Here is a 24,632-nt window from a genome sequence, read left to right as displayed (position 1 = left end):
TCTTAGGTTTGATGATTTGCCAGAACGATCCATGGAACTCAGGAAAGCTGTTATTCACTGTTACGGTTTCTTATAACAAAAAAAGATTAAAAGCAGCATAGGTAAGAGGCACATAGGGCAGGGTCCAAGAGATACCGGGCATGGAGTTTTCAGTTTTCTTCTCCTAGTGGAGTTGTTCATGCAGTGTTTACTTCTTCCAGCAACAATGTGTGGCAACGTGCATGGAGTATTGCCAACTAGAGAAGCTCACCTGGGCCTTAGTGTCCAGGATTTTTATTGGTGTCTGTCATGCAGGCAAGACTGCCTGCCTGTGTGGTTGACATTAGTCTGCACCCTCTCTAGAAGTCGAACTAATACCCTGTGAACCAAAGTTCTCATCATAAATCACATTGTATAGACTACCTGGTGTTGCCCGAAACTCCCATGTTGACAAGGATACCCTATCTGGCAGGACATTCCAAGAGCTTAGAGGTTATCATTCAAGAGCTAGGGGCAAGGGCCAAACATTAGGCAAGGGACATACATACCGTTAGAAAGATTAACGTCTTAGGTAGGACCTCCCTGTCTGCGTTCCTCTGTATTTCACAGCTGAGGTATGATTTTGATCATGGGTCCACTGTTTTTTCTTGGATCCATCCATGTGAGAGATCCTAGAACTATATTTTTAACTTCCTATTCCACAAATAGTGTAATACACACCAAGAACCACCTGGTTAACACTGTAAGAAGTAGGGGCGATGGTGACTATCAGGATAGATATGCTCATAAGTGGTAGATGAAATTCCATGAGGTTTCAGGTGAGGAGAAGACATAGTGAGAATAGACTCTCAAGCCTGGACATTTGAGGAGTCTTAGGACAGAAGAAAGAGAATCTTGGCAGATAATTGTAAGCTTCATGTCAGGGGGTGTGGCTGACCAGCTACGGGAATTTCACACTAGTGTACAAAGTGATTCATTGAAATATTCAGTAGTTTAATAATAATCTCTTGCACTCTGCTGTCCTGTTTTGTGCCAGGTGTGCCAAGCATTGAGAAGATAATCCTGAGCAGAAACAGGCATGCTGTCAGCCCTTGTGGAGATTGTTGGTTTTGATTTTGTTTTTTGTGTTTGTTTTTTGCAGGTGGGTGGGGGATGTAGAAATAAAGCAGCAAGGACATCTGCTGAGAATATTGGGATGATGTCAAGGGGAAGTGATATGTAGAGAAAAGGAATCACACTGGATCCTTCCTCAAAGTCAGTCAAGCAAGGCTTCCTAAATAGCCTCTCAGTCCCACCTCCAGTGGCAGAAAAGGCCAGATTAACAATTGTACACATTTGTTTTGTTTTTTAATCTTTCTGGGTCAGTGGCATTTATCTTTGGTCACTTACATTCCTCAGAGCTCTCATTTTCCTAGACAAGGACTGACTGAAAGGTTACCTAGCTTTCCTGGGCTGCCAGCATTTTGGGAAGACCTAGACACCACCCTGACCGTCAGATCCTGGTATTATATAAAGAGCTCTAGAAATAGGTTGTGTGAGGGTTAGTTCCTGGTCTGTTACCACTCACTATGAGACAGACACCACTGAGGATGTCAGTGAGTTGCTATCGGACCCCCTTTGTCCCTCATCCCCATCTTCCATACCTTTCAGCCTCAAAGCCTTGTTTTTCATCTGGTTTATAGACTTCTACATTAGATGCTTATTGGAAGAAAGGGTATTCTTCTAGAAGAAATTTTTCAAAACCAGTTACTGAACCCCTATATACAACTCATTTTTTCCTCTATGCAAAATAAACTATACCTTTCCTGAGCTACAAATGTAGGGACTTTACAGAGGGAATAAATCACCTGAAAATCTTGCTTAAAATGCAGAATCTGGGCTTCTGCCCTGGGATTCTGGTTAAGTATGGCATGAGACCCAAGAATCTGCATTTTTAAACAGCATCTCAAGTGATTCTGATGCTGATGGCCCCTGGATCTGCCTATTAACCTCTGTGCTATACAGGGTGTATACAGATTCAGTAGGGTAATGCAGTCTGAAGAAAGCAACTGGAAGACTAGAGAGGGGCCCTCTCCATCCCCAGGGCGTTCACTATTACTAAATTACTCATGTAAGTCCTCTGTCCTTTGTCCTCTCTTCCCTTTTTATTGCGGGAAAAACTGTGCTTTAGAGGCAAAGCTTTCCATCATGGTCTTCAATGCTCTTGCAGATTACAAAATCGCAAAATATGCTATTTTATAGAAAACTTCAGATAGCATACTGTAGCAGATTTTATAGGATTGGTTTTACTTGAAATAATGCAAATTGTTTTTTAAAACAAATACAGAGGTACCTATAACATAAATTTCAATGAGATGCTTCCTAAGAGAAGCCTTGAAATCTAAAACAAGAGGTGCTTCTGAAGATTTACTTATGCATATGGTGAACATTGTTAAGTTTAAAGTCATTTCGTTTCCCCCAATCTTACTTTAAAAGCTTTCCAAGAGATTAATGGACAAGAAATTCAAAGAGCCAATCACCAGTGCATTACAAAAGCTAGAGCAACGTGGCGGAAGTGTAAGTAGAATATTATTCCTTAAGTCTTTTTTTTTTTTTTAAACTTTTAGGCATATTATTAAATTGACTATATATTTAACATATACTGTCTCATTTCAGCCACGGGTAACTATGTGAAATTGATACTGTTATTTTCCTTTTAGAACTCAGAGTTTCTGTCTCTAGGTCAAGCCCTGCTGCTCAGACCAGACTCAGATTGAATAAATGTAGGGCTTGTGTACTTTCACAGTGCTTAATATGGCATTCCATGTGGCACAGTGGTACAGTTTGTTTTTCTTTAAAGTATTTTCAGTGGTTTAGTTTTGACCATTGAAAAGTTCAGAAAACCAAATGATTAACTTAGCTCATTGAGGAAAAATACTTTTTTCTCTTTCATTTGCTGTCTTTCTGACTCAGACGTCCAGATGATTGCACTATTCTGTCTGTAAGTGCGTGCATACCACATAGGTGTAGACACACACACACGCACACACAGTGCTGGAATAGTTTAATTGGTTATTCTAACTTTTCAAGGTACAAAAATATGGAGGATTTCATAACTACGTGGCGTCAAATTACTAGACTAATTGAACTTTAAGCATTTGAAGGAAGCATTCAGATAATCTCATCTTAGAAATATTTCCATAAAAGCAGTCCTTGCTTGTGGGAATTTTGTTTAATCAGATCTTAATGATAGAATTACATGTGACTATCTTAACATTGCATAATTTAGTTCCATTCTAGGTACTTCTGAAGGAATTAGTTATGAGAAAATTTGCCTGATCATACACAATTTTTAAAATGGCAGACATAAAGCTTTAGCGAAATTATCTCGTTTGACCAATTTCAATGGGTTGTTTGATTATATTCTTTCCATGATGGATGCCTAGAATACAGTTTACAAGAGGAAGTAAGTCCCAAAGCCTACTAGGTAACAAATTTCTTCGTTGTGTTTGGGTCCTAGGCAGAGAATTAGCATTCGGACACCTTGAGGAGATGTGCAGAACCTTCCCCTAGCTAATCCCATGTCTCCTCTGCAGCAAGGAAATTCTTGCTTGCTCTTCTGAGAATTTAAATGCAAAATATATTTCTCCTTTCTTCTTCTGTGGAGTGGAAGTGAACAAATGCTAAATAATGATGCCACAGCTTTTCAGTGGGAAACCCTCCCTAGGTAGTTTTCCATATCCTGTGGGCCAGTATGGGAAATGGGACAAGTAGAAAGAGACAGGCCAAGCATATTAGATTTTGTGGTGGGAGTGGAGGGGGTGTGGAGGAGGAGATAGTATACATGTAAATAAAGTTTAGAAACAACACATTAAGATTTGGAAGGGGAACACAGAGGTGTACTTGAGCAATCCAGGATCCCAGAAATATCAAATTCTTTTTTTACTACTCCATCTTACTAGCTTTGAATGTTGCTAATACAGAATTTTTAAAAAGATTTTGTAATTACTTATTTTCTTCTGACTTGTTTTCTTGTTATGTCCTACATAATATTTTAATAATAGATTGCAATAGAAAATTTTCTATTGCAATTACATGCCAAAGACTTTCTCTTGGCTTAATTACTATTGTGCTAGCCTCTATTACTTTGTAATCCTTCATGAAATTAATGCTCTTTTTTCTCTTCTGAGAGCTTAAAAGCTTATATATCTTTCTTTCTTTAAATATTAGAAATAAGTCTTTAAAAATGAGTGTTCTTAGTTGTGGTTTCTCATTTCTTAGGACTTGTGTATATCAATGATGGAACTATTCAACGTCGGGGTACAGGAAAATATCTGTTACAGATAGTCACAGTGTTACTTTCTTAGAACTGATCTGCCTTAAATTTGAAATCAGTTCATTCTTAGCCTGATTTGTTTTTTTTCCTAAGTGAAATGCATATTTATTTTGGGAAAGGAACAACACAAATCCTGATCTTTATTGGTTGTTTGGGAACTTAATACATGGCAGGTACTCTGCAGAGTACTTTTTAGACATGAAACTCATTTACTCTTCCTAGTCATCAGAGGGAGATTCTATTGTTATCTCCCTCTAAAGATCAAGAAACTTAGGCACAGAGAAGTAATTAGTCCAGGTTTGACAAATAAGTGACCAGTAGATGCTGAATTCAGATACTGGTAGTCTGGCTTCTAACTACTACTCTAGTTAGATACTTCAAAAAAAAAGAAAAAAGAAAGAAATAGCCTATATTTTATTTAACACAGCAAAAAGTCCTTCTTATTTCATCATTTTGTTCTTACCCCCTTTTTTTTGTTCTGAGTTTTGGATACTTTCTAGGCATATTCCTGCAAATACAATACCTGTTAGGGGAAGTCTGCATGATACTAATGATGCTCAATTTTTTCTGTTGACAGGGAAGCCTTAGCATCATCAAATCTAAAATTCCAACGTACTGCTCCATATGCTGTTGAAGAAGGGAGCCAACAAAAATTGTTTTTACTACCTGGTGACGTGTCAAACACTGACCGTGGGTACTCATGGAACCTTTATTCCATGTATTTTATTCTTTTGTAAATCACAGCCACCCTTCATTATTTACTAGGTTAAAATGAATATACACTGAATCAAAGTTATTCAGCAACAAAAAAGAACAGTTACTAATGGAAAGTTACTAAAATAAGTTCTGTAAGAGTACAATTTTCTGAGGTTTTTTTAAATTTTTATTATTTGTGCAAAGAACCATTATTGAGTTGGCAAGATAAGATGCATTTGTATTTTCTGGTGCCTTTTTATTTATAACACTTTTTTGGCAAACAATTTGTAGCTGTGCCCTGATTTTTATAGACAGTTTGCCGTTTCTTGGGTTTAATATTTAACAAGACCGTAGAAATTTAAAATAGTGGACAAATGTTTGTGAATACACTTTTTAAAAATTGTTTTAAAACAGAGAAGGGATCTTGCTTTGTTGCCAGACTGCAGTGCAGTGGCATGATCGTAGCTCACTGCAAGCCTCAAATTTTAGTGCACAGATGATCCTTTCATCTTAGCCTCCCGATTAGCTGGGACTACATGGTGGCACATGCCACCATGCCTGGCTAATTTTAAAATTTGCTTGTAGAGATGGGATCTCACTCTGTTGTCCAGGCTGGTCTCAGTTCTGGCCAGTGATCCTCCCACAATGAACTTCCAAAGTGCTGGGATTACAAGTGTGAGCCACCATGCCTGGCCCCATGAATACACTATTAATTATTGTTTGTAAATATGTATCGTATAATGTACAATGCTTGGAAAATTTTTTCAGAGTATTTTAGAATAGTTTAAGAAATTTTTTCTAATTCTGTAAATTCTATTACAAGTATGTTGTTTATTACAACTCATTACAACTACCTAAATTTTAGGTGTTAACTCTATTTAAGTAAATACTATTTTTGCATTTCATAGCCAGAAAATACTGATGTTCACATAAGGATATTCAGCAATTAAAATGTTAAAACTTGTACATGCATTCATGGATTTTGTGCTTACGTTTAGCAATTTTTAAGAAGCTTTTAAAACTTAATTTAGACATAGTTCAGAATTTTGATGTAATAGAAGCGATTCCTTCTGCAAGAGAGGAGCAGAGGAGAGGAAGAGAAATGGAAAACAAGAATAAGACCTTCTATCTTATGAGCAAAAGGAGAGGCCCTAGAGATTTCTGTAGCCACACCAAATCCAAGGCATGAAAGGGATGGAAAGGAAAGATGGGTCTTGCGGAGCAGCAGTGTTGCATCTCAGCAGCTTTGCAGAATGCACTTTCCTTGCTCTATTCCCCAAACACCTGGAGTGACCTCTACGATTCTCATTTCAGGTATAATCTCACAACTGTAATTTGAACAACTGTAATTTGAAAGAGTACAAGTAATTTCTGAGGATTCTTAATGTAGAAATGCCCACCCTGCCTCAGAGCTTGTCCTTCCTGAGCCCTTTGTCTAGCATACTTTTTCCTCTGGTCTCTACTCCCTTGTCACATCCTCTGATCATACTAGCTACAGCAGCTGCCTGCCCACTGGCCTTGCTTTTACCTGTTTTCACTGCATTTAGGACCACCCAGAGCTATCTGCAATCTAGAAAATAGTATAAGATTTAGTTTTAAATCTAATAATTACAAAAAATTCTTGGAAAAGACCTATAATATAGACAGTAGAGTTATAAACATTTTATTTTGCTTTTATTTTTTCTTTTTGAAATACAAAATGTGCACATTGAGTTTACACAAACACGCGATGGCAAATTTCAGTGTACATGTATTGTACTACTCTTAATTTCTACACTGGTGATAGCAGGGCAGCTTTCAACATCCTATCTCTACACCAGAATAGATACCTGATTTATTGTTGCAAAGACAGTTGCAAATTTCCTCCTTCTGTAGCCTCTTGGTCTTTGTGATATTTCTACAAAACAGGGACGATGTGTGTGTCTTTAGTAATGTGGCAACTTTACAGTTTTGGCTGAGATGATTAAAAATAATCTGAATTGTTGGAATTTTATGATGCACTAAATCATATTGTAATCTGGATTAGTTGTTGAGCACTTATTTTCTACTGAATCTTGGTAGTAGTTGTCAATGTAATGGAACCACTGGTGCTTTCAAAGTGAATTTTGCTTGCTGTTTGTTTGTTCCTAGTAGACAGTGGGGTAGTCAAGGTTTCTTTGTCCCTGAATGGCTTGTAATATAAACATGCTGTAAGGAAGTCAGGGGAAAGAGGACAGATTTGGCCTTTAATGCTGTTAGGATTACTTGTTATTAAGCATTAACATATACTGGAGGATAGATATCCTGACCCTTTGCATATGTCTGTAAACATCCTTGTTTTGTTTGATGCCGTCTTGAACTTCCACTTGATGATACAATGGAAAACAGCCTGTAAGATTAAACAAATCCAAAATTATATGTAGTATATAGGCCTTGGCTATAATGTATGATGGAAAATTAAATGCTTAATAAGTTTCATTAGGCATAATTAGGCATATGCTGATATCTGATAAATTTTTAAATGTTTAAAAATACCAGATAAAATTAATTTCTAATAGAAGGTGGGAAGGGAAGGCCATAGAAACTGGAACTATGTGTTTAATTGTAGTAATCTTATTTGTTTACTTAAAGTATATAAATGGAATTACAGCATTCAGACATGAAAATTAATTTCTGGAAATTAAATGCAGATGTCAGTATATTAGAAAACCATTCAAAATCCTAGGACTGAATACATACAAATGAGTAGCAAAAAACACTGGTATTTTAAAATCACTGATATGTGAAAGCCTCAATAATCCCATGGCTAAGGAATCAATAAAACTATATGCCAGATTCTATTACTTTTGAATATTCACAGTATGAAATGAGTTAGAACATCCCATGAACTCAGTGGCATTATGGAAAGGATGCAAATTTATAACTGAGAAACTCAAATCTTTTGGGGATTGCTTTATATTAAAACAAAGCTTGTTTGCATAATATGCTTCAGTGTCAAGCTGAGCAATCTATGCTAAAAGTGGTAGCTCCGACTTTAAGGGTGGTAGAATAGTTCACATTTGTCTGTTGGATTCAGGATCTAGTTGACGAGTTAAATCACATTTTCAAAGAGCTGCATGGAGCGCATTATGTTTTCATCCTGTAAGGGAGAAACATAGAGCGATTAAATTCACCATATCTGCAAGGGAAAGTACACTATTTTGCCCCTAAGTATTGCGCCCCCTTCCACCAACCACCTATGCCAAAAGCTCAAATATTAAGTGTTTGCAAATATAAATGCCATTCTATCCGTTTTCCACATAGATCACGATGAAGGAGGACCCATTTTATATTTTGTGGGGTCTATTGACGGCATTAAACCACTTTATTTAAATCTTTACTTGGTGTTTAATAGAGGATATTTCTCAAATCATAATGCCAAAATGGAAACTACAGAGGCGCAGAGGTAAGTCAAAGCAAATGAGAATTTTGGCATTCTATGCAGATCATAGGCCAAATCACACAGACTTTTATACAGGTACATGGAAAATTGTGTGTGTGTATGAGCCAGCAGTTCATGAAGATTGGAGGCTGGAGTGTAGGAGGCAGGACAGTGGATTAAGAGGGAACATGTTTGCAGTAATCATCTGTCTCTCTCTCTGCAAGTTATGGCTAAATCTGTGTTGCCTGAAGGAGACTTTAAAAATGAATGGTCTCCATTACAGAGAAAGGATTGGGGAGCAGAAATGACTGCTCAGTGGCTGTGTTCAGTTTAGCGTATTCTTTAGAAATGAGTTAGGGGACAGACTTTTTGCATTATTGGAGCACTTGTCGGTTGCATGTGAATAGCACTTAGTGAGCTGTTTATGGTAGTGGTAAATGGTGGCTGAACCACCAATGGCTTCCACTGCTAGAAACCAAGTAACATCATCACCACCAAGCAGCTTAATGTCACCAAACTAATTCTCTCAAAGACCACCACATTGAAATCCAAGTTGAGAAACAAGCAGACATCCAGAAAGGTAAGAACAACAATTTAAAAATACAGAAACAACAGATTTGTTTTCATGATTATTTGAAATTTTTTTTTTTCGAGGCGGAGTCTATTTCTATTGCCCATCATTCTGGAGTGCAGTAGCACAATCATGCCTCAACTGGGCTCAAGTGATCCTCCCAAGTAGCTGAGACTTCAGCCACGTACCACCATGCCCAGCTAACTTAATTTTTTTTTTTGTAGAGATGGCGTCTTGCTATGTTGCCCACATTGGTCTCAAGTTATTTTCCTGCCTCAGCCTCCCAAAGTGCTGGGATTACAGTTGTGAGCTACTGTACCAGGCCTTAACAATTTTTAACTGTGGTTCTACTCACACATCAAGTCAGATAATTCTAAGTAAGCTAACACTGGTTTCTTCGATAACAGGCTACTACCTGCAGTTCTCTTCAGAGAAAATTTTCCACTGTTTCTTTTTTGTGACAGACGACCATTAGTGAGTTCAGCCAAAGAGCCATTTCTTGTCCACATACACTAAAATAATGATTTTTCTCTTAGAAATCAGATAGAAGCTTGGCCTGTTGTGATGCATACTTGGCTATTTAGGAATTCTAATTCTATGGAAATATGATAATATATGAGTTATGCTACGTCTGTGCAAAGAGCAATTCAAATTCTCATATATGTTTTATCCTCCATGATGAATACTCTCTAAGGAATTGGGGAATCAAAAACACAGTACAGGCTGGGTGCGGTGGCTCACGCCTGTAATCCCAGCACTTTGGGAGGTTGAGGTGGGTGGATCACGAGGTCAGGAGATAGAGACCATGGTTAAACCCTGTCTCTACTAAAAATAAAAAATTAGCCAGGTGCAGTGGCGGGTGCCTGTAGCCCCAGCTACTCGGGAGGCTGAAGCAGGAGAATGGTGTGAACCTGGGAGGCAGAGCTTGCAGTGAGCCGAGATCACAGCACTGCACCCCAGCCTAGGCAACATAGTGAGACTCCGTCAAAAAAAAAAAAAATAGTACATGTGCAACTTTTGTATCCTCAAAAAGATATGGAGGGTTTCCTCCATAGCTTGACTCAGTAGGCACTCTAAATGTTGATTATGTAATTGGTGCTTGTTTTTAAAGTGTTAGGCTTATGTTGCAGGTTGCAGAAGTGGAAAACTTAGGCATATGATCTCTGTATTTTGCCCAGTTCATGGTAGCTAGCTGCTAATACTCAGTTTAGCTGTTATGATAGCTGAAGTGATAGTTCTTATACTTTCATTACTTACTTTTTGGCAGCTTTCAATGAACTCATCTATGGTAACAACCCCATCTTTATTTTTGTCCATTTTCTGTTCAGGAAGAAAACAAAAAATTATATTTAGCCTTATATCCCTTAATACCCTCACACCTGCACCAAATGAGCTGAAGCTGATAAAAAGAAAACCTAGCTGCTTATTTCACGTGGAGGAACTGTTTCAGAGCAGAAACCAGTAGTTTCTTAGAGATAAAAATGATAGGGCCAAATCCTTCTGGCTGTTCAATATGATGTGGTGAAGATTTAGAGTCACTCTGTCCTAGGTAAAATCCTACCTTTTAGATATGACAGCTTGGCCAATTTGCTGAAACTTTCAGAGCTTGCTTTCTTTTTGTCTCATCTGTAAAATGGGATTAATGAGGATTTATAGGATTCTTGTAAAAACTGAATGAAAACAAAACTTGTGAAATATGAGAATTGTTTAAGTGTTGTATCTTGGATTTAGTGAATGTTCAATGAGTGTAGTTATCAGCATTGCAAATTCAAAACCAAAGCTATTAAATTAATGGGATGGTAAATACTGTTTTGTCTCAGTAAAAATTATTTTCCTTTGCTTCCTTTTGAATCATCGTGGCGCTTGGCAAACATCAGGAAATGTTCTCCTAATTTCATTCCCTCTTGACTTCTGTTTTCATTCCTACCTGAAAAAATGTTTCGACGTGTTGTCTGGGTGCATCTTCTTTGAGGACAGGATATGTACATTTACCCATCATGTCGTATATTGCTTTCATTATATCAAGCATTTCCTGAAAAGTAAAAGGCTTATGTGAGGTTGCACACATGTATGAAGAAACCATTCTAAGAAGCTCTGACAGATTTTTCCTACTCAATGATGACGGTTGGTTGTCCCAAAGGAAAAGCCAACAAACAGCTTTCTGCCTCAAGAGCAGAAGAATCAGATGTGAGAATGAATTCTGATCTCTTGGTTTCAAAATGAAGCAAATTTCCATGTATCTACCATAGTCAGGAAAAGAATATGCTGGTTTAATGTTTGGATTTCTATAGACTTTAAGTAGACCATGCTTATTTAATTGAATTATTATATATCTTACGTGTTGATCATCAGTTTCCATCTATTGAGAGTCAAATATACTACACACCATATATTGAGAAAAAACACCATTTAGAATTAGTGAAATAATTGGTAAGTCTTAAAGTTCATTAGGATTTTTGTTGTATTTTTCCTACTATGGCTTTAACTGAAGTCACATGTGAAGACCAGTCAAAATATTTTGACCCTGGGAAACACCTTGAAATTTTATTAAAATAGTCTAATTTTTGCCTTACCATTTTCATTCTTATGAGAGTAAAAATGTCTAATAAACATGTAGATTTATTGTTGCACATTTGTTTCACATGAAAGCTCTCTCGACTAGGTTAATACAGGTATATACTTTTAAGAGTATTCAATTCTATTACAAATGATAAATTTGTAAACAGGTGAAACCTTTTAAGATGTTTTAAGCATAGATAAGTAGCAAGTAGTTTGTTAGACACAGGCAGAATTCTTGAGATGTGTTAAACAGAAAGGAATTGAAGAACAAGAGATACCTAATACTCCTGAGGTACCTGGGTAATAAATATTCGGGGTATAAAAATATACAAGAAGCACTAACTATTTAGGATATGCTGCATATACATGAACACTTAATAGTCATTGAGGTCTTAATTTGGCACCCAGTGGTAACACCTATTCTGGCCCCAGGTGTCCTCTGTGCAAGAAACACAAATGAAACTCATGACTACTTATCAGGCTATACTTGTAGCCAGGCACACTTGCACCTGTGTCTCTCCAATAGAGCAAGTTCATGTCACTGGCTGTTGGCCCTGGGCACCTTTTGTGTGTGGGGTCTCTTGCTCAAAATGCAATTCTGGGGAAGGCTTGTGAGGCAGAGAGAGACAGGACATAGGCACACAGCATGCCCAGGATTCAGGGAGTGTGGTCTTTCAACCCCACTTGCATCCTATCCTGTGTAGTTAACTTACCCGTCCCTTTGCTTCTCGCTGTGTTTTAAACTGGTTTAATAAACTGTAATACGAGTATCTTAATTTGGTCTGTGAGCCTTGTTTCCTGGATAGTCTTCCTCAAAGTGCATTTGAAGACCCCACCATTGCATCAGGCCATTCCACAATCCCCATGATTGTAAAATTGCATTTCCTTATGGATCACATGCTCTGGGGAAAAGAAAGGCTTCAGGCTAAATATTGAAACATGGCTTGGATACATTTTCTTTGATTCCAACCATGGTCCTAATACTGTGAATGGAATAAAGATGCCAGCAGGAAACAAGTGTGTTATCTTTGTGTGTTACATACTTACTTTGGAGCTTCACCATAAACCATTTCTTTCTTTCCCAAATTTTTAATTATACATCTTTCTTCCACTACATAAAATACTTTGGATTTCCTGAGAAAAACTTCAAATTAATAATTGCAATTAATATTTTAAAGTTAAGAAATGAAAATCTTCCAAATTATTGCTATGTTGGTGAGGTATCCCTTACCTCTTTAGTGATGTAGCCATCTTTATTTATATCATACAGATTAAATGCCCAATTGAGTTTTTCTTGTACTGTCCCCCGGAGCAAAATGGAAAGACCTTTGATGAAATCCTAAAAAGAAATAAAAATACAATTTTATATGACATTTCTAAAAAAAAAAAAAAAAAAGGAAAAATGATGGAAGTAAGGGCTACAACCCTCTGGAATTTGAACCATTTATTTAGCAAAATGATTGATGTGTTATTGGTTGTCTATTTTTCAGACTTCTCTGTGGGCATAAATCACTCGTTAGTCTTAACATTTTCATCTTGTAATTGGAAACTGAGTTAAATCAATGGTAGTACTGGAAATTGTACCAATGGATACCCACACGGCAAGAGGCTTGAGTATAAGTGGTATTGGCTTGCCAGTGCAAGCACATATGATATACTAAAAGAATCTAATAGTTTTGTTTTTTTTTTTAAATACAAGTGCACTCATAACACACTTCAATGAAAAAACGTTTGCTAATAAGAAATGTGGCTGACCATAAAATATAAACCAATTGTGGTCTCTAATTAGAAATCCAGTTATAATTTACATGTGGACAGTGGGTAAGAGCATGGAGCTGGAGAGGACAGACTGCCTGGTTTCACCCTCCAGCTGCATTACTGGATGGCTTTGTGTCTTCAGGCAACTTAACATCCCTTTGCCTCAATTTTCATATCTGTAAAATGGAGCTAATAATAGTATTTACCTCTTCACAACTTTATGAGGATTGAAAAAGAGGCTGCTTATAATTGTCTCTGGCAAGGACATTGGCTGTGTAGGTTTTTGTTAAGTAAATGGAGCCCTCAGTTTGTATCCTGGTTAAGCTAGTTTGATTGCATTGCAGACTGGCCAGATTAACTTGATTAAATTCATTTAGTTTTTTTTTTTTTTTTTTGAGATGGAATCTTGCTCTGTTGCCCAGGCTGGAGTGCAGTGGCGTGATCTTGGCCCAATGCAACTTCCACCTCCTACCTCCCGGGTTCAAGCAATTCTTCTGCCTCAGCCTCCCGAGTAGCTGGGACTACAGGCATCCGCTACCATGCCTGGCTAATTTTTGTATTTTTGGTAGAGATGGGGGTTTCACCATGTTGGTCAGGCTGGTCTCGAACTCCTGACCTTATGATCTGCCCGCCTTGGCCTCTCAAAGCGCTGGGATTACAGGCATGAGCCACCGTGCCTGGCCAATTTGTTCTTATGTACAGCAGGGTTAACGTTACAATGTGCCGTATTCAGTTTATAATCCAGTTTTAAGTAGGAATGAAAGCAGAGGGGAAATCCAAAAGTCTTCTGGGTGAATTTGCATTATATCTCCCTTTCCCACATTCCCTTATTTTATAGCTGTATTTCTGTCCGAATTTCTCAAATTGTTTTTTCTTTTTTAAATAAGTAATATCCATATAGTTCAACATTTAAAAATTATGTAAGCCGTCTGGTGAAAAACCTTTCTTCCATTCCTGGACCCAGCCACCTGTTCCTTTTACCCATAGACAACTGGCATAAATAGTTTGTATTTACTTCCAAGGAATTTTTGTGCATATACAAGTATAAGATATATTTATTTGTTTTACTGGCTAACAGACTTCTATACTTTTTTTTTCCACTTAACCATAAATCAGGGAAACAATTCAAGTTTCCATTGTATATGTAAATGCATCATTGTTTATTTAACCAAATTGTTCTTTTACATTTTTTCTCATTGTTATTTCTAGGTATTTTAACCTTTCTGTTGCTGTTGTAAATGAGATATTTTTCTATCATATATTCTAAATTAGTTGGTTGTATGTATGAAAGCTATTGATTTCTGTGTAATTTTGTACCCTGTCAACTTGCTGATACCATATGTTGGTTTTCTTCTGGGTTTTCATGTGTGCAATAATAGTAGCTGCAAATGGAGTTAATTTTACCTGTTTTCTAATTTTTATATGTTTACTTTTTTCTAATTATATGGCCTAATATCTATAGAACAATATTACATCATGTAAATTATAATAGATATTCTTAGTTTTTTCTTGAACTTCAGAATATTTCAATTCGCTTTTAAGCATGATACTTAGTTTTATCATGGTAAATAATTATACAACCATTCCACTTAGGCAAATTTATCAAGAATGGCCACTGACCTTTTTTGGCAAAAATGAAAAAGACAAAACCAGAAATAATTGTCAAATTCATATTGCAAGGGGCCCCGAATAGCCCAGTCAATTTTAAGAAAGAAAAACAAACTTGGAGGACTCACACTACCTAATTTCAAAACAGTACAAAGTTACATTAATCAAAACAGTGGTACTGGCATAAAGACAGATGTATACAACAGTAGAATAGAATTGAGTCTAGATATAAACCCAGCTGTCTGTGGCCAGTTGATTTTTCAATAATGGTGCCAGGACCATTCAATAGCTATGGAAAGAATAGTCTCAATATATGGTGCTGTGGCACCTGGATCACCATACTTAGTCTACTTCCCATTGGCATGCAAGTTAGAATGTCAAGTGAGAGAAGAAGAGAGAAGGCCACAAGGAATTCCAATATTTGGCAGGCACAGAGAGGAGAAGCTGGCAAAGCATCTTGAAAAGAAGTTGCTAAAGAAGTGAGTCAGGAGAACAGAGCATTTCCATAGGAAAGGATTGTTCATTTTGCTGCCAAGGTTGGAAAAATGTTCATTGGACCAGCAACATGGAGGTCACCAGCAAGTGATAGGGAACAGTCCAGTGGAGTAGGAGTGAAGAGTAATTTTTAATGATGAGCACTTTGAATACTGAAGAGAAGAATCTAAAAAGAGTAAGAGTCAGAAATGGGCTGATGCTCCTGAGAAGGTGGGGAGGCTTCAGAACGCAGGTAGATGGGCCGACCTCAGAAGGGAGTTGATACAGGAGACAGAAGGACATGGTGTGGATGCCAGTAGCTGCTTTGCAGGTGGGAAGATGACTGCATTTCTGTCTGATAGCTTTAGTGAGTGTGAGGTGTTTGGGAGTGAGGAGCCAGGTAGAAGAGGTATGAATCTGAGGTTTGAGGAGAGAGGTGGGAGCTCTGCTACTAGGCAATAAGGTGATGTGCAAATTAGAAAAATGGAGACCTCCCTCAAATTATTTCCCTGCCATATTTTAGAAAATTATGACATACAATGTAGTTTAATTAAAAGGTAATGACAGCCCTTGGAGGTGTGAGTGTACATCTTTCAAAACCAGCAGGCTGGGGATCATGGCTCATGCCTGTAATCCCAGCACTTTGGGTGGCAGAGGTGGGAGGGTTGTTTGAGCCCACAAGTTTGAGAGCAGCCTGAGCAACCCAGCCAGATCCAAATTAACAAGAACAACAAATTAACGGCATGGTGGTGCACACCTGTTGTCCTAGCTACTTGGGAGGCTGAGACGGGAATTGCTTGAGCCCAGAAGGTTGAGGCTACAGTGAACTAATTGCACCACTGTGCTTCAGCCTGGGTGACAGACCAAGACTCTGTCTCCAAAAAAAAAAAAAAAAATCCTTGGCTTTTTCAGAAGGTATAAAATATACATTGCAGAACACAGAGCCTTATTCACAGAAGATTGCTGAGCAGTTTTGAAAGCTAGATGAGGTTGATGGTTATTAATGTAAACTATTTTTTAAAAATTCACAAAGTAGTAACAATATGTCATTAATTTTAAGGGGAGCTGGCTACAGGGTCTTTGAAAACATGCTTAGAGTATTGGTTCTCAAAATATAATGTGCAACACCTGGGGAGCTTGCTAACAGATTTCTGGGACCTACCCCAAGAATTATGATTCATTAGGTTAGAGTGGTACCCCAAAATTTACATGTCTGACACGTTCCAAGGGGAAGCCTATACTGCTTCCAGGGATCACACTTTGAGAACCACTGGCCTACAGTACTCATCATTGGCATTGACCTCACCACCACACAAAACAGCAGAGTAACAGTGAAAGATTTTGAGTACTTTTGGGGAACCCCCCCAAAATGGCCAAATAGGAACAGCTCCAGTCTACAGCTCCCAGCATGAGCGACACAGAAGACGGGTGATTTCTGCATTTCCAACTGAGGTACCAGGTTCATCTCATTGGGACTTGTTGGACAGTGGGTGCAGCCCATGGACTGTGAGCCAAAGCAGGGTGGGGCATTGCCTCACCCAGGAAGTGCAAGGGGTCAAGGAATTCCCTTTCCTAGCCAAGGGAAGCCGTGACAGATGGTACCTGGAAAATCGGGACGCTCTCACCCTAATACTGCACTTTTCCATTGGTCTTAGCAAATGGCACACCAGTAGATTATATCCCGCACCTGGCTTGGGACGTTCCCACCCTAATAGTGCACTTTTCCAATGGTCTTAGCAAATGGCACACCAGGAGATTATATCCCGCACCTGGCTCGGAGGGTCCCACGCCCACAGAGCCTTGCTCACTGCTAGCACAGCGGTCCAAGATCGAAGTGCAAGGCAGAAGCGAGGCTAGGGGAGGGGCGTCTGCCAATGCTGAGGCTTGACTAGGTAAACAAAGCAGCCCGGAAGCTCAAACTAGGTGGAGCCCACTGCAGCTCAAAGAGGTCTGCCTGCCTCTGTAGACTCCACTTCTGGGGACGGGGCATAGCTGAACAAAAGGCAGCAGAAACTTCTGCAGACTTAAACGTCCCTGTCTGACAGCTCTGAAGAGAGTAGTGGCTCTCCCAGCCTGGAGTTTGAGATCTGACAACAGACTACCTCAAGTGGGTCCCTGACCCCCGAGTAGCCTAACTGGGAGACACCTCCCAGTAGGGGCCGACTGACACCTCATACAGCCAGGTGACCCTCTGAGATGAAGCTTCCAGAGGAAGGATCAGGCAGCAACATTTGCCGTTCTGCAATATTTGCTGTTCTGCAGCCTCTGCTGGTGATACCCAGGCAAACAGAGTCTGGAGTGGACCTCCAGCAAACTCCAACAGACATGCAGCTGAGGGTCCTGACTTTTAGAAGGAAAACTAACAGAAAGGACATCCACACCAAAGCCCCATCTGTAGGTCATCATCATCAAAGACAAAGGTAGATAAAACCACAAAGATGGGGATAAACCAGAGCAGAAAAGCTGAAAATTCTAAAAATCAGAGCGCCTCTTCTCCAAAGGAATGCAGCTCCTCACCAGCAACAGAACAAAGCTGGACGGAGAATGACTTTGACGAGTTGACAGAAATAGGCTTCAAAAGATCACTAATAACAAACTTCTCCAAGCTAAAGAAAGATGTTTGAACGCATTGCGAAGAAACTAAAAGCCTTGAAGAAAGATTAGATGAATGGCTAACTAGAATAAATAGTGTAGAGAAGACTTTAAATGACCTGATGGAGCTGAAAACCATGGCACAAGAACTACATGACGCATGCACAAGCTTCAGTAGCTGACTCGATCAAGTGGAAGAAAGGGTATTAGTGATTGAAGATCAAATGAAATGAAGTGAGAAATTTAGAGAAAAAGTTAAACAAGCAAACCCTCCAAGAAATATGGGACTATGTGAAAAGACCAAATCTACATCTGACTGGTGTACCTGAAAGTGACAGGGAGAATGGAACCAAGTTGGAAAACACCCTTCAGGATATTATGCAGGAGAACTTCCCCAACCTAGCAAGGCAGGCCAACATTCAAATTCAGAGAACGCCACAAAGATACTCCTCGAGGAGAGCAACCCCAAGACACATAATTGTCAGATTCACCAATGTTGAAATGAAGGAAAAAATGTTAAGGGCAGCCAGAGAGAAAAGTCGGGTTACCCAGAAAGGGAAGACTAACAGTGGATCTCTCAGCAGAAACTACAAGCCAGAAGAGAGTGGGGGCCAGTATTCAACATTCTTAAAGAAAATAATTTTCAACCCAGAATTTCATATCCAGCCAAACTGAGCTTCATAAGTGAAGAAGAAATAAAATCCTTTTTAGACAAGCAAATGCTGAGATACTTTGTTACCACCAGGCCTGCCTTACAAGAGCTCCTGAAGGAAGCACCAAACATGGAAAGGAACAACTGGTACCAGCCACTGCAAAAACATGCCAAATTGTAAAGACCATCAATGCTAGGAAGAAACTGCATCAATTAACAGGCAAAATAACCAGCTAACATCATAATGACAGGATTAAATTCACACGTAACAATATTAACCTTAAATGCCAATGAGCTAAATGCCCCAATTAAAAGACATAGACTGGCAAATTGGATAGAGTCAAGACCCATCAGTGTGCTGTATTCAGGAGACCCATTTCACGTGCAGAGACACACATAGGCTCAAAATAAAGAGATGGAGGAAGATCTACCAAGCAAATGGAAAACAACAACAACAACAAAAAGCAGGGGTTGCGATCCTAGTCTCTGATAAAACAGACATTAAACCAACAAAGATCAAAAGATATAAAGAAGGCCATTACATAATGGTAAAGGAATTAATTCAACAGGAAGAGCTAACTATCCTAAATATATATGCACCCAATACAGGAGCACCCAGCTTCATAAACCAAGTCCTTAGAGACCTACAAAGAGACTTAGACTCCCACACAATAATAATGGGAGACTTTAACACCCCACTGTCAACATTAGACAGATCAATGAGACAGAAAGTTAAAAAGGATATCTAGGACTTGAACTCAGCTCTGCACCAAGCAGACCTAATAGACTTCTACAGAACTCTCCACCCCAAATCAACAGAATATACAGTCTTCTCAGCACCACATCGCACTTATTCCAAAACTGCCCACATAGTTGGAAGTAGAGCGCTCCTCAGCAAATGTAAAAGAACAGAAATCATAACAAACTGTCTCTCAGACCACAGTGCAATCAAATTAGAACTCGGGATTAAGAAACGCACTCAAAACCACACAACTACTTTGGAAACTGAACAACCTGCTCCCGAATGACTACTCGGTAAAGAACGAAATGAAGGCAGAAATGAAGATGTTCTTTGAAACTAATGGGAACAAAGACACAACATACCAGAATCTCTGGGACACATTTACAGCAGTGTGTAGAGGGAAATTTATAGCACTAAATGCCCACAAGAGAAAGCAGGAAAGATCTCAAGATGCAAAATCAATATGCAAAAATCACAAGCGTTCCTATACACCAATAATAGACAAACAGAGCCAAATCATGAGTGAACTCCCATTCACAATTGCTTCAAAGAGAATAAAATACCTAGGAATCCAACTTACAAGGGATGTGAAGGACCTCTTCAAGGAGAACTACAAACCACCGCCCAATGAAATAAAAGAGGACACAAACCAATGGAAGAACATTCCATGCTCATGCTCATGGATAGGAAGAATCAATATTGTGAAAATGGCCATACTGCCCAAGGTAATTTACAGATTCAGTGCCATCCCCATCAAGCTACCAATGACTTTCTTCACAGAATTGGAAAAAACTACTTTAAAGTTCATATGGAACCATAAAAGAGCCCACAATGCCAAGACAATCCTAAGCCAAAAGAACAATCCTAAGCCAAAAGCTGGAGGCATCACACTACCTGACTTCAAACTATACTACAAGGCTACAGTAACCAAAACAGTATGGTACTGGTACCAAAACAGAGATATAGACCAATGGAACAGAACAAAGCCCTCAGAAATAATACCACACATCTACAGCCATCTGATCTTTGACAAACCTGACGAAAACAAGCAATGGGGAAAGGATTCCCTGTTTAATGAGTGGTTCTGGGAAAACTGGCTAGCCATATGTAGAAAGCTGAAACTGGATCCCTTCCTTACACCTTATACAAAAATTAATTCGAGATGGATTAAAGACTTAAATGTTAGACCTAAAACCATAAAAACCCTAGAAGAAAACCTAGGCAATACCATTCAGGACATAGGCATGGGCAAGGACTTCATGACTAAAACACCAAAAGCAAGGGCAACAAAAGCCAAAATTGACAAATGGGATCTCATTAAACTAAAGAGCTTCTGCACAGCAAAAGAAACTACCAAGAGAGTGAACAGGCAACCTACAGAATGGGAGAACATTTTTGCAGTCTACCCATCTGACAAAGGGCTAATATCCAGAATCTAGAAAGAACTTAAACAAATTTACAAGAAAAAAAATCAACCCCATCAAAAAGTGGGTGAAGGATATGAACAGACACTTCTCAAAAGAAGACATTTATGCAGCCAACAGACACGTGAAAAAATGCTCATCATCACTGGCCATCAGAGAAATGCAAATCAAAACCACAACGAGATACCATTTCACACCAGTTAGAGTGGCGATCATTAGAAAGTCAAGAAACAACAGATGCTGGAGAGGATGTGGAGAAATAGGAACACTTTTACACTGTTGGTGGGACTGTAAATTAGTTCAACCATTGTGGAAGACAGTGTGATGATTCCTCGAGGATCTAAAACTAGAAATACCATTTCACCCAGCCATCCCATTACTGGGTATATACCCAAAGGATTATAAATCATGCTGCTATAAAGACACATGCATACATATGTTTATTGCAGCACTATTCACAAGAGCAAAGACTTGGAACCAACCCAAATGTCCATCAGTGACAGACTGGATTAAGAAAAGGCGGCACATATACACCATGGAGTACTATGCAGCCATAAAAAAGGATGAGTTCATGTCCTTTGTAGGGACATGGATGAAGCTGGAAACCATCATTCTGAGCAAACTATTGCAAGGACAGAAAACCAAACACTGCATGTTCTCACTCATAGGTGGGAATTGAACAGTGAGATCACTTGGACACAGGGTGGGGAACATCACACACCGGGGTCTGACTTGGGGTGGGGGATGGGGGGAGGGATAGCATTAGGAGAAATACCTAATGTAAATGACGAGTTAATGGGTGTAGCACACCAACATGGCACAAGTATACATATGTAACAAACCTACACGTTGTGCACATGTACCCTAGAACTTAAAGTATAATAATAGTAATAAGTAAAATAAAAATAGCACTTCTAAGTCAATTGTGGACTTGTGTTGTTTGCCTTCCTGTTAGGTCCTAAATTTCCATGTGGTGCTCCATGATGTTCTGTGGAAGCTCACTCCATCTCTGCGTCTAGTGATACAGCCATGACCTGGGCAAAGTTAGGAAGTACATTTATCCCTTTGGCTGGACAACTGGATCTGTGGTTGGCATTTCACTAAATCTAGTCCACGTCTAAGCATGACTCCCCAGACTCAGAGTCTTGCTAGGAACGGTGGGACAGAGATGTGCTGCTTTCCTTGCTCAACAGAAGCAATGAATCCTGCAGCCAAGGAGCTGTGGCCTCTTCTTGCAGCCCTGAAGGGTCCCACCCTTAGGTTGTAGCCAGCCCCATCTCTGGCCTTTTTGTTCCTGTGAACCAATGAAATTATCATACTGTTTTTCTGTCACTTAATGTATCCTTTTCTAATATTGGTGAACAAAAGTATCCTGATTCACATGCTGACATCTGATTCACATCTTCTTAAATATTATATATCCTGGACCAATTTACATTAAAAGATAGCTATGGACTTTGAGCACGTCTCTCTTTTTATCTTGTGGGATGGTATCAGTAAAGAGTTATTTAAAACAGGAATGACTATGTCTTTTTGTGCAAAAGAAAAATGAGAAACTTAATGTGGCTTATAAGATTTTTGCTCCATGCTTTTCTGAGTGGTAACTCAAGTCTCAAGTAGGAAGTGGCAAACTTAACAACAACTCTCAAAGAGTACTTCGCACAATTACTTTACTTGTAAATGTCAATGGAGGTTATATCTGTTCCCTAATGTACAAAAAATGATAAAAGGGTGGGGAGGTCTGTACCGAATTCTGGTTTCTATTCTCTTATCAAGGCAAAAGGAGGAGAAAGGCATAGAGATTTGACTTTATAATAGCCTGGACTTGTTCAGTTGTGGATTCTGTTCATCTGTCACACCTTTAATGAGTGCCTCAATGCTGGCCACTATGCCAGGGACATTAGTCCTCCTGACTCCCCTGACTCCCTGCCAATCAAAGACTGCTGTGGCTTAGAATCATGCATTTACATGTGGTTGTCTTACTGGGTAATGAGGTGACCAATGTCATTATTAACTGACTTTGTTAGAAAAGTTCCCCCAACTAGTGTAAATTAGTTCAACCATTGTGGAAGACAGTGTGGTGATTCCTCAAGGATCTAGAACCAGAAATACCATTTGACCCAGCAATCCTGTTACTGGGTATATACCCAAAGGATTATAAATCATTCTACTATAAAGACACATGCACATGTATGTTTATTGCAGTGCTATTCACAATAGCAAAGACTTTGAACCAACCCGAGTGTCCATCAATAATAGACTGGATAAAGAAAATGTGGCACATACACACCATGGAATACTATGCAGCCATAAAAAATGATGAGTTCATGTCCTTTGCGGGGACATGGATGAAGCTGGAAACTGTCATTCTCAGCAAACTATCACAAGAACAGAAAACCAAACACTGCATGTTCTCATAAGTGGAAGTTGAACAATGAGAACACACGGACATAGGGAGGAGGACATCACACACCAGGGCATGTCGGAGGGTGGGGAGGTTAGGGGAGGGATAACCTTAGCAGAAATACTTAATGTAGGTGATGGGTTGATGGGTGCAGCAAACCACCATGGAACGTGTACACCTATGTAACAAAAGTGCACATTCTGCACATGCATTCCAGAACTTAAAGTATAATTAAAAAAAAAAAAAAACCAACTGATAACTGCTATAGTTAACTTCTAATAAATAATGAGCACATATTTGGTGCCAGACACAGAGCCAAGCCCTTTACTGACATTATGACTTTTTCATTCTTACACTGTCTTATTAAGTAGCTTTGGTTGCTGATGTTTTAGTGGTATGAATACTAAGGTCAAGAGGGTTAAGTACTCAGCGCAGGGTCTCAGAGCCACTGGGTGGCAAAATGGAGATTAGATTCCATCATACCAAATCCAGAGCCCCTCATATCATATTTATTCTGCCTTTCAGGTCTAAGCAAATTAAGTGGAAAACTCCCATTATCCTTTATCATAGAATCAAATGGTCTCTCTACTTCTCAGTATGCTATTGCTATTCAAAATGTGTTCATTCCCTAACCATTTCTGTTTTCTAGAGATTTCCCAGGTAGCTAATCAATTTAGAAAAGTAACTGCAACAGCCTAGTTTTAAATTTGATTTTCATCCAAACTTTATTAATTTAGCCATTAGTTTTCCCTTAGAAGGCAAGGCATTTTACCAGTATGCATATCATATACAACCATTACAACTAATTTCCCAAATTATAATCAATGTTCATTGCAATTACTGGTATTTTACATAAATATTATAAAAGCAATGTTATGCATGGTTCCATATCATTAACACCAGACTAAATTTACGTGTAAAATTGGATATAATTTGCCCTAGGAAATTGGTGGTATATTTCTGATACATAAGTAATTTCAAGTAATGGAATCACTAATAGTTTTTGCCTTACTCATCCTCTGGAAGCCAGGTATAAAAGTTTATATTAGGTGAACTGTATTAGGTAAAACCTTTGGCTTCTATATTATAAATTAAGACTGTGCTGTAATTAAACTTGTTCCTAAAGTGAAGCAAACACAAATACGACATTATCATGAAATGATCAGTTACTCTCATGGAGTGACCTAAGCTGCCATTAGCAAAAGAAACATTATGGAGACTGGTACCCAGGACACTCTTCCCACAACCATCTCCTCTCCCTCCACTAACTGCTGCTTCTACACCCAGGATAAACTTGCCTGCCCCATCTTGACTTAGTTCATTCCCTCTCCTTAGTTCATTTCTTCTCCACTCTCAGTTTTTATTTTTCTCTTCTCAGTGATATTTATCACTTAAGTTATGGGAGATGACGTTTTGGGATTCCTGGCCCAGAATCTTTGCAATTGTGGTACCCAGTCC

General features: G+C 38.8%; 2 protein-coding genes across 14 annotated transcripts in view; one reads left to right on the top strand and one right to left on the bottom strand.

Moving 5' to 3' along the window:
- Positions 1-24,632, top strand: part of PACRGL (parkin coregulated like) — a 40,351-nt gene that overhangs the window by 10,039 nt on the left and 5,680 nt on the right. Inside the window, exons 7-9 of one of the 4 annotated variants that reach the window (XR_007725778.1) lie at positions 2,455-2,535; positions 4,872-4,984; positions 8,273-10,284. Coding sequence is in view for 1 of the 4 variants with exons in the window: in XM_050791128.1 (XP_050647085.1) it covers positions 2,455-2,535; positions 4,872-4,928 (138 nt within the window). In the remaining 3 variants the exon portion in view is untranslated. Of the gene's footprint in view, positions 1-2,454; positions 2,536-4,871; positions 10,285-24,632 lie in introns of those variants that run through there. The other 3 variants (XR_007725777.1, XR_007725779.1, XM_050791128.1) reach the window with 3 other exon arrangements.
- KCNIP4 (potassium voltage-gated channel interacting protein 4) overlaps positions 6,648-24,632 on the bottom strand; it is a 1,211,383-nt gene continuing 1,193,398 nt past the window's right edge. For 5 of the 10 annotated variants that reach the window (XM_050791118.1, XM_050791126.1, XM_050791124.1 and 2 more), the window contains 4 exons: positions 12,752-12,859; positions 10,889-10,993; positions 10,219-10,281; positions 6,648-8,108 (listed from right to left, as the gene is read on the bottom strand). In XM_050791118.1, the coding sequence (XP_050647075.1) occupies positions 8,061-8,108; positions 10,219-10,281; positions 10,889-10,993; positions 12,752-12,859 (324 nt within the window). In that variant the 3' untranslated portion in view covers positions 6,648-8,060. Of the gene's footprint in view, positions 8,109-10,149; positions 10,282-10,888; positions 10,994-12,751; positions 12,860-24,632 lie in introns of those variants that run through there. The other 5 variants (XM_050791125.1, XM_050791117.1, XM_050791122.1 and 2 more) reach the window with 1 other exon arrangement.

This window comes from Macaca thibetana, chromosome 5 (assembly GCF_024542745.1).
Source record: "Macaca thibetana thibetana isolate TM-01 chromosome 5, ASM2454274v1, whole genome shotgun sequence".
Classification (NCBI taxonomy): domain Eukaryota; kingdom Metazoa; phylum Chordata; class Mammalia; order Primates; family Cercopithecidae; genus Macaca; species Macaca thibetana.
This window is presented reverse-complemented; position numbering and strand designations above follow the sequence as displayed.